Source organism: Meleagris gallopavo, chromosome Z (assembly GCF_905368555.1).
Source record: "Meleagris gallopavo chromosome Z, MGAL_WU_HG_1.1, whole genome shotgun sequence".
Lineage (NCBI taxonomy): Eukaryota > Metazoa > Chordata > Aves > Galliformes > Phasianidae > Meleagris > Meleagris gallopavo.
Genome location: NC_139435.1, coordinates 52144538 through 52160939, shown reverse-complemented (window position 1 = coordinate 52160939; position 16402 = coordinate 52144538). Strand labels below are relative to the sequence as shown.

The following is a 16402-nucleotide window of genomic DNA, read 5'->3' as shown; positions in this document are numbered from 1 at the left end:
TGGTTGGCACAGTTGTTTTATCTGTTTCAGTAATTATTACTCTAAAACACTTGCTTAATAATATGTCCTCCCTCTCTCTGTCTCTCCCCAGTTATTCAGTTACAGTGCAAGAGTCATATCCACATCCTTTTGATCAAATTTACTACACCAGTTGTACTGACATCCTAAACTGGTTTAAGTGCACACGACACAGGTGATGTATAATTGGTAATATTGTCAAAATGTTGGTATTGTATATGTATTTGTAGAGATCTTATGTCTGTTGAATTATAGCATGATATATAGGGTATTTTAACTATAGTAATTTATTCGTGTAATACGTAAGATATCTGACAACTGGAAAATGCCTAACCCAAACAAATTCACATAAATTTTATTAGCAGGCTAGGGTATGTCATCCCACAGATATCTAACAGAAAAAGAACAAATTAGAAAAAAAGTATGCAGTAAATTAAATTAATTTCCCCAGATCCTGTCAGATGTATTTGTTCCAAAATGTCATGAGGCACCTTGCTGCTTTGAATCTTATTTTCTCAGGAAAATGTATGTTACTTGGAAGGGAAGTATAAATATATTATTTGATGATGTCTAGAAGTCATCTGGCCCAATACTTCTGCTCAAGCAGAGCCATCTAGTACAAGTGGTCCTGCATCACATCCAGATGGCTTTTGAATATCTCTAAGGAACAATTCAAGATTTCTTAAAGCACATTAACCAGCACTTAACCAGCACAGAGAGACACAGAGACAGCAATGTCTCTGTCCCTATAGAAACTAACTCACCCTTGTAAGGATAAACCCCAGAAGTCTCTACCTTGGAAACTGATTCCATTAGTGATACAGCAAATGGATTTATTTTGCTAGCCTTTAATTTTCTTTGGAGTTGCTAGTTGTGAAGGTTGTGATACTCCTGTTTGTGCATTGCTTAAGTAGCTGGAATGCTTAACTTTATTGTTGTCTGGGCGCCCATGGAAATAAGGTTTTCTGGGGAACAACAAAGACTCTTGAATTCAACAGCAGATAAATAAAGGTCTCTTCTTGGAGTGTTTTTCTTCTCCTTTTACTAGTGGCTGTAGATTTTCAAAGATACATAAGAATATAAATCGTTCAGTTTTCAAAGTGAAATGTATGCAACAATCATTCATTCTTTCCTTTAGAATCAGTTACCGTACTGCTTACAGACATGGTGAAAAAACGATGTACAGGCGTAAATCCCAGTGCTGCCCTGGATTTTATGAAAGCAGAGAAATGTGTGTCCGTAAGTCTAGCTTTTTTTTGCTTTGATATTCTGTGTGTTTATTGCCTTGCTCGCTCCCTTTTGGTGGGTGACTTGTAGGAGGTGAGGTGCCAGAGCCTAAGTTATTCAGAGACAGTCTTGTGCATATGCTGTCATTTGCTATATTATATATGTGCGTATACTTTTATTAATTTTAGGGAACAGAATGGGAATGCGCTGTATGGGAAAACAACTATCTCCATTCCTTAGTTTCCATCTGTTCCTAGCACTGCTTCCTCCAGCCAAGATCTGGACTGGTTGGCCTACACAGTGCAGCCCCAGATGAGATCCTGGCCAAAGTCACCATGTCTGTGACCTCATGCCTCCAGCTTGAATTATGGTGCATAACCTAGTGCTTTTATCTCAAGATTGTGAGAAATAGAGATGCATTCATTGCTTTATCATTTCCGTTACTGCTACAGTGACAGTGGTGAACCTCCTCCAGTGTTTGCAGGAGCAAAACCTCCTCCAGCAAAACCTTCTACAAAATTGTGGGTAATGAGATATTTGTCTTTGCCACTGGATTTTGCTACCAAGTTTAGGAGAACACAGTGAAGAAGATAAGTCTTTAGTCTGAAAATTAGTTATCAGCATGTACATTTAATTTATTTATTCAATATAAATGTGAGTTTCTTAATCTGATCTGTCTGATTCATATTTAAAATTACATAAGAATTAAAATTCTCCTGTGGAGCTAACTTTGCATTTATTTGATTCTGCAGTCATCGACCTGCATGAGCATGAGGGTCCTTCACTCCTCATGATCACCAGTTGGAGTGAGAACTCCATTTCCTCAGGGAAAATGGAGGAGCTCAGTGTTTAACACAATATGGGGAACATTTTGTGCTTTATGTTCAGCTAGCTTTTTTCACTTAGATGTTCTGGAGTACAGAACTTATACATTCTGTACTATACATTCCGCACTTACACATTCTGGAGTAGACTGTACCTGCATACAGTGTGATATGGCTGGTTGTCCATTTTAACTTGGAAAATAAGTGTGATGTTTTCAACTGGAATTAACCTGTAAGGGATAGTGACATGAGGAAGACTCTTCTCCTGTGTCACTGTCAAAAAACCAACAGCAGTTATTTCTCTAGAAGAAAATGATGACCATATTGAAAAATACACATGCACTTCCTCTCTTTTTTGTATGTTAAGACAAAAGAGGATAAGAAACAAGTGTTGTAGATATCTTCTTGTCATTGCTGCTCTGCAATGCAAACAGGATTTCTGTTAGAGTTGTTTCCATAGTGTGGATTATTTTTTACTCTGGGGAGGATGTAGAGGAGAAAAATAACAACAGAACAGTAAAATACATGTGCTGTTGATATGCTGTTCTATATTTGCTCCTTCATTTGACTTCTCAATTTAAAAAGCTCAATTCTACTGGTAGACGATTTGGGTATTAGTCAACACTTCACTGCTACAGTGATGAACTGAAATCCTGTAACTTCCTTTTGAAAATACTAATTGGGAATTTACAGCATGAACACTTACAATTTGCTATTCCCCTATGGTAACTGCTTATTAATGGTAGTGCTACTGCACTGCTTATAATGGGAAGAAAATTGCTTATTACTGTATGAAGCCATTGTAAAAATGTGGTTGTCTTACATTGCTGAAGGCTCTAAATGTTGTATTCATGTAGGAAAAGAACGACCAATGGTCAGATAAAAGCACAGTCTGAATTTTATGCGTTATACATACATACTTTTCAGAATCTTTCTGAGTCCAGACTGAATAGATTAACTTGAATTTATTTAGGACCAGGTATCTGTGGAATTGTGACTCTAATTTTAATACTTGTTCTGAAAACTTTCAGTAGATGAGAGTTACGTTAAATTCTGTCTTTGGTGAGTTATATTTGTGTTTCAGTTTCAGTGGATTTGTGGATTCAGTAGGTAAACTTGCATATGGAGAGTATACAAACAGGCCTTTTTTATCACTTACACAATATTTATTTTGTTTGCTTATTCTTCACTAAACGACAAATGACCGTTGTACTGTTAACTGTCCAAATTCAGACACAGAGTTTTAGCGTAATCTTATTTTAGTTAAAGCCACCTATAAGCTTATATATCATATCGCAGTTAAAAGTCAGCACTTTAAATACAGATACAATCACTACTAGCAGGCTGAAAAAAACCTGCACACCTTTTTTTCCCAGAAACAGTTAAGTAACACTAGTAGCAGAGACTATAACAGAAACAAATATTGCCAGCAGTACTGTCATCAGCAGAAAAACAACATTGATATAATGTGTTTAGGTTGAGGTAGTTCAGGAAGGTCCTTCTGAAACTCCCCAAAAGAATTACCGTTTCTTCATTTTGCAACTAAAATTGAGGCTTCCTATCTCCTCACAAAGTCTTTGATCAGATAAGAAATGTGATTTTCAGAAGGCACTTACAGATGGCTTCCCTAAGGTCAGTGGTGAAGCCATTTTTAACTGATACCGTGGGAGCACCATCAGCATCTGGTTAGAGTACCAAAGATACAGAAATACCAAATAACCTGTTGTTGAAAAAAAAAAAAAAGAACAAAGAAGTCTGATAAACAACTCAAATACCCATTCTTCCAGTATTTCTGAGTTTGTGGAAATTGTAAGATATTCACACTATTATTAAGCAGTAAAGCAGCACCAAAAGTCAGCCTCCATCTGTAGCCTTTGGAAGCTTTTCAGGGAACCTCTTGAGAAAGCTCGAGCTCAATATTTTAAATTATGTTAATAATATGACAAAACAGTGTTTTTTCTATGTAACCTTTGGCCAGTAGACAGATTCTTTTGCAAAGTTAATTACAGCAAGGAGTATTCAGTCATTCTGAACACAAACTTCGCCACCCTTTAGTAGTTGTGCCACCTGAGTTTGCCTTCAGGTGGATAAAAAATCCAATATTTTTACTTAAATTCCAGCATTGCATTAGGCATCAGTACTAGAATGTTTATGAGAAGGAGGATAGCAGTACTTCCACTGCTACATTGTTCTGTAAACTCCTTATATAAGTTCTGTTTAAACGGAGATGGAGTTTCTGATTTCTGGCTTCACTATTGACAGCTGCAGAAGTGCAGGACAACTGTAGCTTGGCTGTTGTTTTTTTTTTCCCCCTTTATTTATTTATTTTCTCTTAATGATTGCAGTGCATTTTTAAGAATATTTTTATAGGTTTCCTTCAGATATACCATGAAAGTAGTTCATAGTTCATAGTTAGACTTAATGGACTTCCTGAGGTGATCTGAACTCTGCAGGCTGGTTCAAAGGTAGATTCATTTTATTAAGTTTTATAAAGCAATTCACTCTTAGACTTAAAAACTCCATGCTTAGTCTTTTATGTATTCCAAATAATTTGCTGTCACTTTTGTCCTCAATTTCAAGGAGATTTATCATATGGATTCTAGGCTGGGCCCGCTCTGGGATGGTTTTACAAAAAAGCGTAATCATCCCTTTTTTTAATCATCTCTTTTTTTTTTACATTTACAAAATCCACCCAATTTTTACCATCTTACTGAAATGAAGGAATTCAGGCATTAATATCTGTTGATTTGTTGTGCGTTGACAAAGTAGATTAATCCTTGCAGCATTTTGGTAGTATAAACATTAACTTTACATACAATTTCTATAGTCTAACAGATTCGTAAGAACAGTAAGGGAGGATTAAGCCTGTTGAATTTCCCTGCGACAGAAAATGGAAAATAGGCAGACTATGGGGAGACTTAAGAATCTATCTTGATGTACATAAATGAATATCACTCAAAAAAGCAGATATCAAAGCAGAAAAAAAGGATTGACCGAAGGATTTGTTCTAACGTGCAGTGTAGAATGAAAGACTTCATTTGAAAATGGCACATTTATAATGCAGTTTAAAAAGTGCATGAATTTCATCTTGCACAAAAAGTGCTGAGGGACCATACTTTAATTAAGGTAAAGGAAGTTAGAGGTAATATAATACAATAATAAAATAATGCAATATCTAAGAATTCTTTTCCATTTTAAGTACAAATTATTTATGCACTCAAACATCACTCACAAAATTTTGAGAATTTTAACAGGTAAAGAAGCTTATTTTTCCTGAAAAATGGGATGTAACTCTTCAAGTTATTCTTTCCAAAGACTGTAGGTATCCAAATACAGTTAGAATGGTATTAGCAGAAATGGCAAAGCATGGAGTCACACATTTGTTATGATTTCTTTTGTTGGAAATAATTTCTGTGAATAAATAATATACAGATATACTTAATACCAAAAGCAGACCTCATTCAGTTATCACTCTGCTCTTTCTAATATTAATTCTCCTTGAAGTTGATCAGAACTTCACTCAATAGGAGATTTCAGGTATGCAATCAGGTATAAATTCAAGGAATTGTTTATTTGATGACGTGACTCATTTGTTCAAAAGCTGGAAATCTAATCTGGGAACTGTAGTGGATTCTCATGCTCATTTATCTATGTGCATAATTACAATCAAAATATTTCAAGCTTTTATTCATTTTAATTGATTTATGTCTGGCTTTATAAAGGGAATAAATGACAGATATAAAAATGCATGCATAAACTTTAATTAAAGGCAAGAATAGTCTTTTTCAGATCTTATTACTGGAAATACTTTTCTATCTTTTTACATTAGGTAATGGAATGCACAGCTGTCTAAATGTTGCCAGTGGTGACTTATGATTAAATAACTACATAGCACTTTCTTAATCATAGAGAACAGATTCAAAAAATACCATTCAGAAAATTCAAATTTTATGTTCCACTCTTCATATACGCTCCAACTCAGAAGTGGTATAAGATGCTGGAGTTACTCCTCTCAGCTGTGATATTTAAAGTAGTAGGAGGAGCAGTCTGCACTTCCACTGAAGGTAGTATGTTGGAGTCCATCAGCATGTTGTAGGTGTTTGAATTGTAGTCTTCTCTTGAGCTGAACACCATCTCCCTCCTCTCTTTGGTATCATTATGAGCCCTATAATCAGTACGTAAAAACGGCATCTTGATGTAAAATTGCATTGCATACACTAAGTTTCTTGTATGGCTTAGCTCCCTTGGTAAAAGCACCCCTTCCAAAACTGTGGTGATGCAGCATTCTACAACTGATTGTTTTCTGAGAAGCCCTTTCCTCACTTTATTTTCAGCTTGCTGTAATTGTGGTATTGATGGCCTTGACACTTAAGACACATCTTTCCAATGTGATTTATGTTGCTGAGTTTGCTCACCAGGGCATTTTTATTTGGCTGGTGGCAGAAACAAATGAGATAGGAAGAGAACTTGAGAAGCCAGGTGACTCTCTGTCTGGGGAACTGGGAAGGATATTTTATGGATGCTTCAAGTTGGGTGATGATATTGTATAGTCAGGAAAGGCAAATCTTCCTCCTGTGCTTAACAAAATGCAAAGATGTGATCCGCTGAAGTATAGGTATGTGAGTTGGACAAGGCAAAATTTTAGGGATGATTCTGAAGGAAACAATAAAACACAGAAGAATGGGGAAAATAAGATGAAAAAGCAAATACACAATTGCAATCTCTGATTGCTTTTCATATGATAACTGATTTTTGCTTAGAAAGGAACAAGGTATGATTCAGACAATTTACTGCTGTGAGTGAATTTTTGGTGGTTCTTTGCACTGCTCAGTATTAAAGAGATTTCAGAATAAGTTTTTCATTTGCTTTTGCACATAAGTGTGTTTCTTTACAGCTTATGTAAGAGGAATGAGAAAATTCTCTCTGTTCCTGATGACATTTATGCCTATTCTGCTTGTTTTCTAGTACTACTCACATTGCTTGCACCTTGCACGTTTTTGGTTCCGTTGTCCCCGTATTCATTGCAAAAATTTTGGTACAGACAGTCACTTAGGAATGTTAACTACAGTACTGTTAACAAGAATTGGTTAGACTAGTTAGTGTATACAGAATAATTCTTTTGGTTACCAAATAGGTTTTTATGTATATCTGGAATATAGAGGGAAATTGTTCCTTGTTTGGATATATTTTTTGGCATTATGAAACTTAAAAAAGAAAACCAGGATTTTAAAAACAGATATACTTTTAGCATCTTTGAAACATTCTTGGCTTTAGTACAACCTCTTCAAAGTAAAGAATTACATGTTATCCTACTTTCAGAAAGAAGTTTATATATTTGTATGCCACATATTTTAACTGTTTTTGAGTTTGTTTGGAAGCAACATTTTATAAGGTTCATCAGTGTTCCTTATCCACATGTATTCTAATTTGTAGGGTGAGCAGAGTTTTCGGTGTCAAAAATGCATACATTATTAATGATGATGGCTTTTGTGTGTTGATATTAAGATTTTCACACATGCACATGGAGAGACATATGTTTGCTCTGCTACCTCATACTGTCTTTTACTGGTTTACTGGGAAGATTTTTCACACAATTGGCCCACTGAAAAACCTTCAGCGCCAAAGGTAGCACATGTTAGGCAAGAATCTTCAAAGATGTAAGTAATTCATGTCTAGCTGTAAAAAATGGAAATGTGTGCTGTATTATTTAGTAACTATTTCCATAATAGGGAATATGAAATAGTTTTGTACTTTATGTTACTGGACAGTTACGAATATTCTCCCTGTTAATTTCTAGTGAAGATCATTTTAATGCACATCTAAAAAGTGACTTGTAAGGCATAAAAGTTAAGAAGGAAACTTAAAGGTTGTAATTTGTAGTCTGTGATCCCAAATAACCAATGATTTCAGTAATATATACTGTTTATCACTTTGTGGCTTTCTTTTTTGTGTGGCCACACAAAATGTAAAGATGACTGTCCTGCTTCATGATGTTGAATTAGGAAAAAATTGCAATTTTTGCAATTTACCCTGTTATTTTTCCTAGTTATTGCATAGTATTTTCAATCCTTTCAAAACATAAATAATTTGTGTATAGTCTCATTAATCTTCTCGTAAACACCAGCTTTGTCTCCTGTCATAGCTTTTCTGGAAATGAAGGTATAAAAAAATTCTCATCCTTTGCACATTTTTGAAGTTTTATTCCTATTTGAACTGGATGGAAATTATTACACTGTATGTACTTTGGAAAGCTAAGAGCATTTCTTTATGAGTATGTTGCCAGCAACTTGCTGATTGCCAATTTCTTCACTGTCTTGTATTCTGAGTCAGTTATATTGGTGTCCTGGGTATTGGAGCCATTTCAAGTTTTGTTTAAAAGTTTAAAAGGAAAGCCTTATATTGAAATAAGCCATAACTGTAGGAACACATATATATGTGGTTGCAAAGCATAATGAGTAATGATAGTGAAGTTTCAAGCAGCTTCACTTTATACCTTGTGGGTTACCTTAATTGTCATCAGTGTTTTGAACTGTGCAACCAACCATTCAAAAAAAAAAATCAATGTTAAGATATTGATATGCTGCAAATCATATTTATCCACAGTGTTTTTGCTTGCTGAGGTTTCCATCTCCCTTGGCATAAGACTTGGGTTCACAGAATGACAGAGTGGGTTGAGATTGGCAGTCCTGATCCAACAATCTGCTCAAGCAGAGACACATAAAGCAAGTTGCCCCCTATCATGGCCAGACAGCTTTCCAACCTGTATTATGACTATTTTTTTCACTAAATATGGATGATTTTCTCTTTTCTACATGTAGACATATTTGAATGATATCAACATAGTTTAGCTGGAGCCTTCAAAACATGGAAAAATAGAAGAGACAGAAGTTAGAAAACATATTTTGAGGGAGGCCATCAAACATTAATGCGTTATTATTTACTTTGCTTTTAAACAATGTTGGAGGCATGAAACATCTTGATTGGGGGGTAAGTTTTGAATATTTTTCCTAGTATTAGGAGCTGTAACTTATTATTTTTGTATTTCCTTCACTGACAGCTCACTGTGCTGAGAAATGTGTCCATGGTCGTTGTATTGCCCCAAACACCTGTCAGTGTGAGCCTGGCTGGGGAGGACCCAACTGCTCCAGTGGTGAGTTTTCACCTGCTTCTGCCTATCTTGTGCTCTTTTCACTGCTTTGTCCCCTCTTTGGGGAAGATCATCACTGATCCTGTGCTTGGTTTCCTGCTTTCTGGTCAGGGTGTTTGAGTTATCAAGTTACTATATGTGGTCTGATATTTCTCTATTTACTTGCAGATAACTTTATCCTGCACCAGCACCTAAATATCATGGTATATTTAATGCTCAGAAATATGCCAAATAGTATAGAATTTAGTTTCTGCAGTAAGTAAATAACATGATATTTGAATGATGAAGTCCCCAATTTTTTTGCTTCCTTGATGAATGAAGAATGATAGTGCAAGGTCAAATTTAAAAGCTGTGAGCTTTTAAACCGCAGCTTTTTAAACCGAGCTGTGTTCCCTTCTTGCATTAATAGATCCTCCATGTTGGCTCAATCTCTCTCAATTTTTCTCACTTCAGTGATCCTTCTCCAACTCTTTTCTTCTTCCTCTTTGCTTTAAGAGTGTGTGCAGAAAAGAAGGGCAACAAGAGAGGAATATCAGGGACACACATAGGAGGAAGACAGATAGGCACCATCATGCTTGGTGTTTGGCTGTGCTCACACACCAGTCAGCTGGTGGTCATGCTTAATAAAAAATTATGAAGGTAGAGGCTGTGACATACTCGATACAAGAACACAGCAAAATATTAAATCCATGAAGTACTGAAGTAATAGCATTTGATAACCATTTTAGTCACTACCACTTTCTATACCTGCTGACCATGTGCTGCAGCCAAGGAGCCAGGCTGCAGTAAGACAGGGTGCTGACAGAGGACACAAACTCCTCCATGGCAGAAGTGACATCTTTGTGTACTGTCTCTTCCTCTGTCTAAGATAATCATTTGTGTAGACCATGAATTGATTTTTTTCTTCGCTCTACCCAAAACGGAGTTTCTCAGAGTAATTCTGGATCTTTTGCTCATTATAACAGATTATCTATTCTTTCCTCTCCCTTCACAAGGTGTTAGGAAATATCATGTTTAGGCTGACACTACAACTGTGTACTTCATTAGAATCACATTCAAAGAAGGTCACTGATAGTAACTATCCACTTGAAAGGAATATGTATTTTTAGTCATTAATAAAAAATAAATAAATGTTTATAATTTAAATTTCACAGACATATGAAAATCTTATTCATATAACAGATTGGATGTCTTGCAAAGATACTATGCTATGAGTTTACTTAGTAGGAGGTTTCTGTAAAAACAGTATTTATGGAAAAACCCAGATCATAAGCAGGTTAAAAAGAATTTCGGATTTATTTTCACTGTCATTTTTTTTCCCCACTTAATAAAAATAGGGAAACGTGTTTTGTTTCGCTTTGCAAGCAAGGTGCTAATGTTACTCTGTCTGGAACTGATCTGTTGTGAAGGCAGCTTATTTTATAAAATATGGGGTGAGAAACAGAATTAATGAATTACACAAAAAAGAACTTGTTGTAACTTGTCACTGTAAGATTATTATATTTGGTATATGGTCTTTATGTATACTTAAAAGTGATATAAAGAAGCAAAGTTTTGCTTCAAGCATAAAATAGTTGGCAACTCTGTATGTAAATTTTGATCTAGTGTGCAGAATTGTCAAAGGAAATGATTGAAAAATGATAACTTTATGCCTTGTGAACTTTATACCTTCAACTTTAAGCCTTATAAATTGAGATTCTCTGTAACTACTCAGATTTTTAAAAGTGAGCATTGCTATGCAACATAGAATAGGACATACCGTTATTTATTGAGATTTCCAAATCTGAAACTCACTGAAAAGGCAATTTAGATGAGTCAGGAATCTTTAAATCTCACTCTGGAAATAATTCTTTCTCTCTCAGGATTTGCTAGAGTCCGTTTCCCTTACCTGCCTGTTATAATTCATTTTGAATACATGTACAGCTATTTTCCCGTGCTGCTTCTTCACTTCACTGCCTTTGACTGCTTGTTTTGGCAGTCTCAATACCAAAATTATTTTCTCAAGTGAATACATAACAGGCTGAAACTGAGAGAGCCTTTGTGCACCTTTGAACTGTGCAATCTCTAGAGAGTCTTGCGATCCTCTGAAGACTTCTGCAGGCGTTACAGCTAACTGGAACTGCAGATATTTATTTCAGAGTGCTAGCCTAGGCCAAGAAGAAGAACGGGAAGGTGCTAAGCAGATGAAAGGGTTTTGTTCATACATTGCTGGGAGATTTGGCTTGGTATTTGTTCTGTTCCATATTTACAAATTTAAGTAAGACACTGGTTTCACTAAGTTGTTCTTTTGAGTGCAGCTCTTTGTTGCTAGCCATGTGTAATTTCCTTGTCTATGTGTCTGAGAGCTACAGGGCAGATCACATCAACTTGAAAAGCAGAGAGTACTCTTGGAAAGACAGCAAGTCTTTGGATCTCTGGCATTGAATTTTGTTGCTTGCCCTATGTAGGAGTTTTTCTTTTAACTGTAATTTTCTGCCTGATCTTTGATTTGATTAATTTTAGTAACACAAAAGCACAATAAGGTAGCATAAAGAGCTACTTTATTTTTGTAATCATTTCCCTTGATACAATAAGTTATTAATTAAAAGCAAAGTTCATGCAAATTGCAATAGTGTGTTTATATGTATCATATAAGTATTTGACTACTTCATTGAACAATATAGAAGGAACAATGATTAAGACATGTTAGTACTTTTGTTGGGCAGACGTTCAGGGATGTAGTCGTTTACTGATGACCAGATAAGATACTGTGATGAAAAGGAGGATATTATTCTCAGGGTGAGTGGTATTAAGCAAACTCTCAGATTGGAGTTCTTGATTCATTTACATGGACACCAATACACTGGAAACAACTGTTCTACATTCGCAAAAAAACTTTTCATAGATCTGCAGAACTGAACTTCCTTTTTTCTCTTCCAAAACACAATCTTTTCTCTACTAGGATTGATTATTCTCCTTACACTGTCATTTCATCTGTAAATATCTGAGAACAGAGTAAGGCCTGTAGTAGTTTCTGTCCATCTGCCATGCCACACACCCCACAGTCAATTTTACCTGTTTTTCTCAGTTCTATTTACCCACTTTGTTTAAAATATTTTTTTTAAACCATATGCTGTGGTGCAGTGGATTCCTGGGAGGTAATTGCAGTTAAGTGCCTTCTAAACACTTTAATGTTCTCTAAAAGTGACAGAGTGATTGCATGGACTAAATGGTGTATTATACAGTAAAAGCTGAATAAGCAAGCTTCCTCCTGATCTTTGCATACCAGTGTGAGCTACGGTCTAATAACCTTTTCAGGGATTAAACTTTTCAGAGACTCATTTCTTTTTGTGGCAACCATTACCTCCTAATAGCCTAGGTCAGTGATTGCTTTCAATTGAGGGGAAAGGGATGAAGATTTAAGTAGAGTACTTTATCAGTGTTCTTTCTCTGAAGCTGTCCTCATTCAGTGCCTGTTTCTAAATCAACTCTTAACTTTCCCCTCGTTCATGTTCTCTGCCTTTCTGAAAACCCTTCTTGAGAGCAAAATATGAATAGATGTTTTCTTCTATGAGTAAAACTGTGATGTGTTTTCCAAATTTGACTCATTAATTAATATCTCCCTGGAGAATGTTGTCTGTTTGAAATGTATTTTTTCCTCAGGCCTTTTCTTATTATTTAAAAGTATTGCAGTCTATAACTCACTGTTGGTTTGCACTGATTTTTGTTGGGAAATGAAGGAGATGTCCTAACATACATATATCTGAAGGGAAAAACGAGTTGGATTAGGTGGTCACTCGTTAACAGAACCCTTCCATTCTAGAAGAAACAATGAAACTTATGCAAAACAAGTTATTCTAATAATAATTTATTGACTGAGCACAGTAGATGAATGACAAATGAGTGGGTAGAAGACATGCTGAACCTGTAATGCTGAACCTCAAATCAAGTGAGTCAGCACAACATGCACGCTGTCAGCATCACTTTGAAGAAATGTTTGTGAACTTCAGGAGAACAATTTAATTAATTCTAGTCTGAGGAGAGATAAATTAACCAAACCCACCTATTTTAGATTTTTTATATCAGATTTTTAAATTGCATGTGTCAAGTTGGTTATTGTGTGAGAACATTTTTGACAGCAGGCTGTGTATAAAGCAGTCTTCTATAGAAGTTGCTATATACAATGATAGCTGGCTATCAGATGTGTAGATCAAACTATCTTTTCCATTTGTAAATTACTTCTTCTGCCCATTTTCTATTCTCATTAGTAGAACAGTATTTGCTGTAAAACATAAAATATGGACCTGATTGTCAGTTTTTTTAGGTACACGGGCAGTCTAATGTGGAGCCCCAGTAAGCAATCAGGACATTCTCTTTGTTTTTCTTCTCATGCCTAGTAGTCCACAAATAATTCAGTCAGAATCAATAGGACAGTTTCTGCATAAGCTTGGAGCAGGGGCAAAAGGCCAAAATTGATATTACATTGGCTTGACTGCAAACGATGTATCATTCCTGGTCCTCAGCTGTCCTGAGTAATAAAGGAAAGAAAGGAATGACGTGTATTTTTTTCTGGTTTATGATAAGTATTCTAGAATTGCCTGTGGAAACATGAATAAGCACTTTCTGTTCGATTGTTTAATCTCAGATTTGTTTGAATTGCTGTATTTTCATCTGTAATTAATTCTGATGGTGATTAATAGTAAATCTATATATAGTCCGAGTATGGTATAATGTACTATAGTCCAAGGGCACAGAGGTAGAACAAGTGGCATTAAGGCATGACTTGGCTCCATGGTTTTATAAGCCGTAAGAAGAGAAGCATTGGCTTTTTCTTTAATACTTCAAGCAGGGTGTTTAAAGCTGTAATCTCAGAAAACCATCTTTTAACCTATAAATACAGTTGTTAAGGAAACTTCTAAGGTGCAGTAGCTCTGCTACAGTTAGTAAGTTTCACTTACTGTTGTGGATGTTTTCAAATCTTACTGTGTTCTTCATGATACTTGGCAGATGCAGAATATGGCAGAAACTGGATTGCTTGGCACAGCTTGTGTGAGACACTCACGTGAGCTGCAGGCGCTGCCAGTTTCTCAGTGGAGCTTGTAATATCCATTAACCCTTATAAAGCGGATGCGAGAATGTTTTCTGCAGGCACCTTTGCACCCGAATGAAAACACCCCGAGGCAGGGTACCCAGAAACATCTTGTGTGTTCAATAGCACAGCCTGTGTATCTTGAATGCTGGCACTGCTTTCTGATTTTGTTTCTCAAAAGCATTCTAAGAGCTTACGAGGTATACATAAAGAACTAGCTCTTGCTTAAGTTTACTAAGCTATAGCAGTCTTAAAGAATAAATTCTGATTTTAAACACGTGCTCAAGCTGCAGAAGCTTAATTCATGGAACTTAGAAATTGCTAAACACACTCGTGAAACTGCAGTGTCCTAATACAGAGCTGTTTGCTTTTACGGGTTGTAGAGAAATAGCTCATTCAAGTAATGTAGAATTTTTCCTTCCAGCTTCCGAATGGCCACATGTGCAAACACATCCTGTTAGCAAAAGTGACAACACACCATAAGCAGTTTAAATTTAAATTTTTCCTGTTACACATAACAGTCCCATGTCCTTCGCTGAAATGCCTGCAGATCTCCTGACTGTCTTACCAATTTTGCTAGCTGAACAATTTATTTTCACCTCAAAGAAGGCTAGTACCTTTGGACTCAGAAACTAACCCAATAACAAGTTAGATCAGGTGCTAGGAAGAAAAACAGACATTACTGGAAGTTGCTATCACCTTCATTGTCAGTGTAGTCACTACAGGAAATTATGAAGAAAAATAAATATATTTTCTGCAAAACTCAGTTATCAGTTACAGAATTTACTTAAGTTGAGATTTACTGAAGGAAGACATCGGTAATCATTTTATTCCTTTATAAAAATTTTCTGTATCAGAGAAACACATCATTTTTTGTCTTTGATTATTTTTAAAGCTCAGTGTATTTGTGGTTATCCGAGTTGATCTGTTGGAAAACCTCTGCATAATTTTTTTTTTTTTTCCCCAGTAACAATGCAAACATATTTTCAGTATTTCTTATGTATTTAGTCGCTGGCTAAATACACAGGATAATATTTTTGACTAATGTAAAAATTTAGGTGACCTTCAAGATCTTAGAAAATATTATAAAAAGAAGAAAGAATAAAAACTAGTATTTACAGGGAGATCTGCTAAATCTGGATCATGGACAGCAGTCAGCTTTTAAAAATACAATCAGATTGTTATAATTTTATAACTTTTACAGTAATAGTGATTATTTTTAACACATTTCATCTTAGTACCAAGATAAATTGAACACCAAGAGCCATCTGTATGTGTTTTCCTTAGCAATTTTCCACTCTTGTGTTATAATGTCTAAAGCACTTTAAAGAATCTTTTGAAATTTATGGCATGTGAAAGGCATATAGTTCCAGTCTTTCATAGGATCTGAAAAACACATTTTTATTGTTCTTCCACTTCACGGGTCAAAAAGCTTTTACAAAGTAAAAATTGAAAAAAGTAATAAATCTCTAAATTAAATTAAAGCTTAGCATTTTGAATAAAATCCTTTCTTTTACACGAAACAAAAAGCAAGAATGAAAAATATGCCACAGGGTAAAAAGCCTTCAATATAACAAATGAAATCAGATAGAAGTAAAAGACTCAAAGGAAATCCAGACTTAATAGAATGTGTATTTTGGGAAAAAAAAGAAAAAAAGAAAAAAAAACACTATGCATTGCTGTGTCTGGGATGTAGGTAAAATAAGTCTTTTACTAAAATGAATTGATATTTTATAATTACCCTGAGTGACTTTCTGCAGGAAAAGATTTTCTGATATGTACACGCATGAATTTTCATAATATCTGAAGGTGACTAGAACAGACTATATTCAATAGTGTATGGAAAATAATCTTACATGTTTATTAAATAAGGCTCTGAATTAATTTTTTTTAAGGAGGTTTTTATTCTAATATTTTTTTTTTACATTGTTTTACATTGTTATCTTGCCTGTTAGATACATCTCTGAAATTTCTGTTTGCTGTATTCTGTATTTACTGTCTTGAAATCTAGGCTGACACATAGGTTGACAAGGGTCTATGCATTTTTTCAAATTTTGAGTATTTATTAATTTCAGAATCTGCAGGACTTGACATTTACTTGGTTTTAATTTCACTTGG

The 16402-nt window shown here is 35.2% G+C and overlaps 1 protein-coding gene across 3 annotated transcripts in view; it reads left to right on the top strand.

Moving 5' to 3' along the window:
• The window catches only part of MEGF10 (multiple EGF like domains 10), a 126256-nt gene that overhangs the window by 51485 nt on the left and 58369 nt on the right, over positions 1–16402 (top strand). For all 3 annotated transcript variants that reach the window (XM_085213112.1, XM_085213110.1, XM_085213109.1), the window contains 3 exons: positions 92–193; positions 1157–1257; positions 9127–9219. In XM_085213112.1, the coding sequence (XP_085069238.1) occupies positions 92–193; positions 1157–1257; positions 9127–9219 (296 nt within the window). The remainder of the gene's footprint in view (positions 1–91; positions 194–1156; positions 1258–9126; positions 9220–16402) is intronic.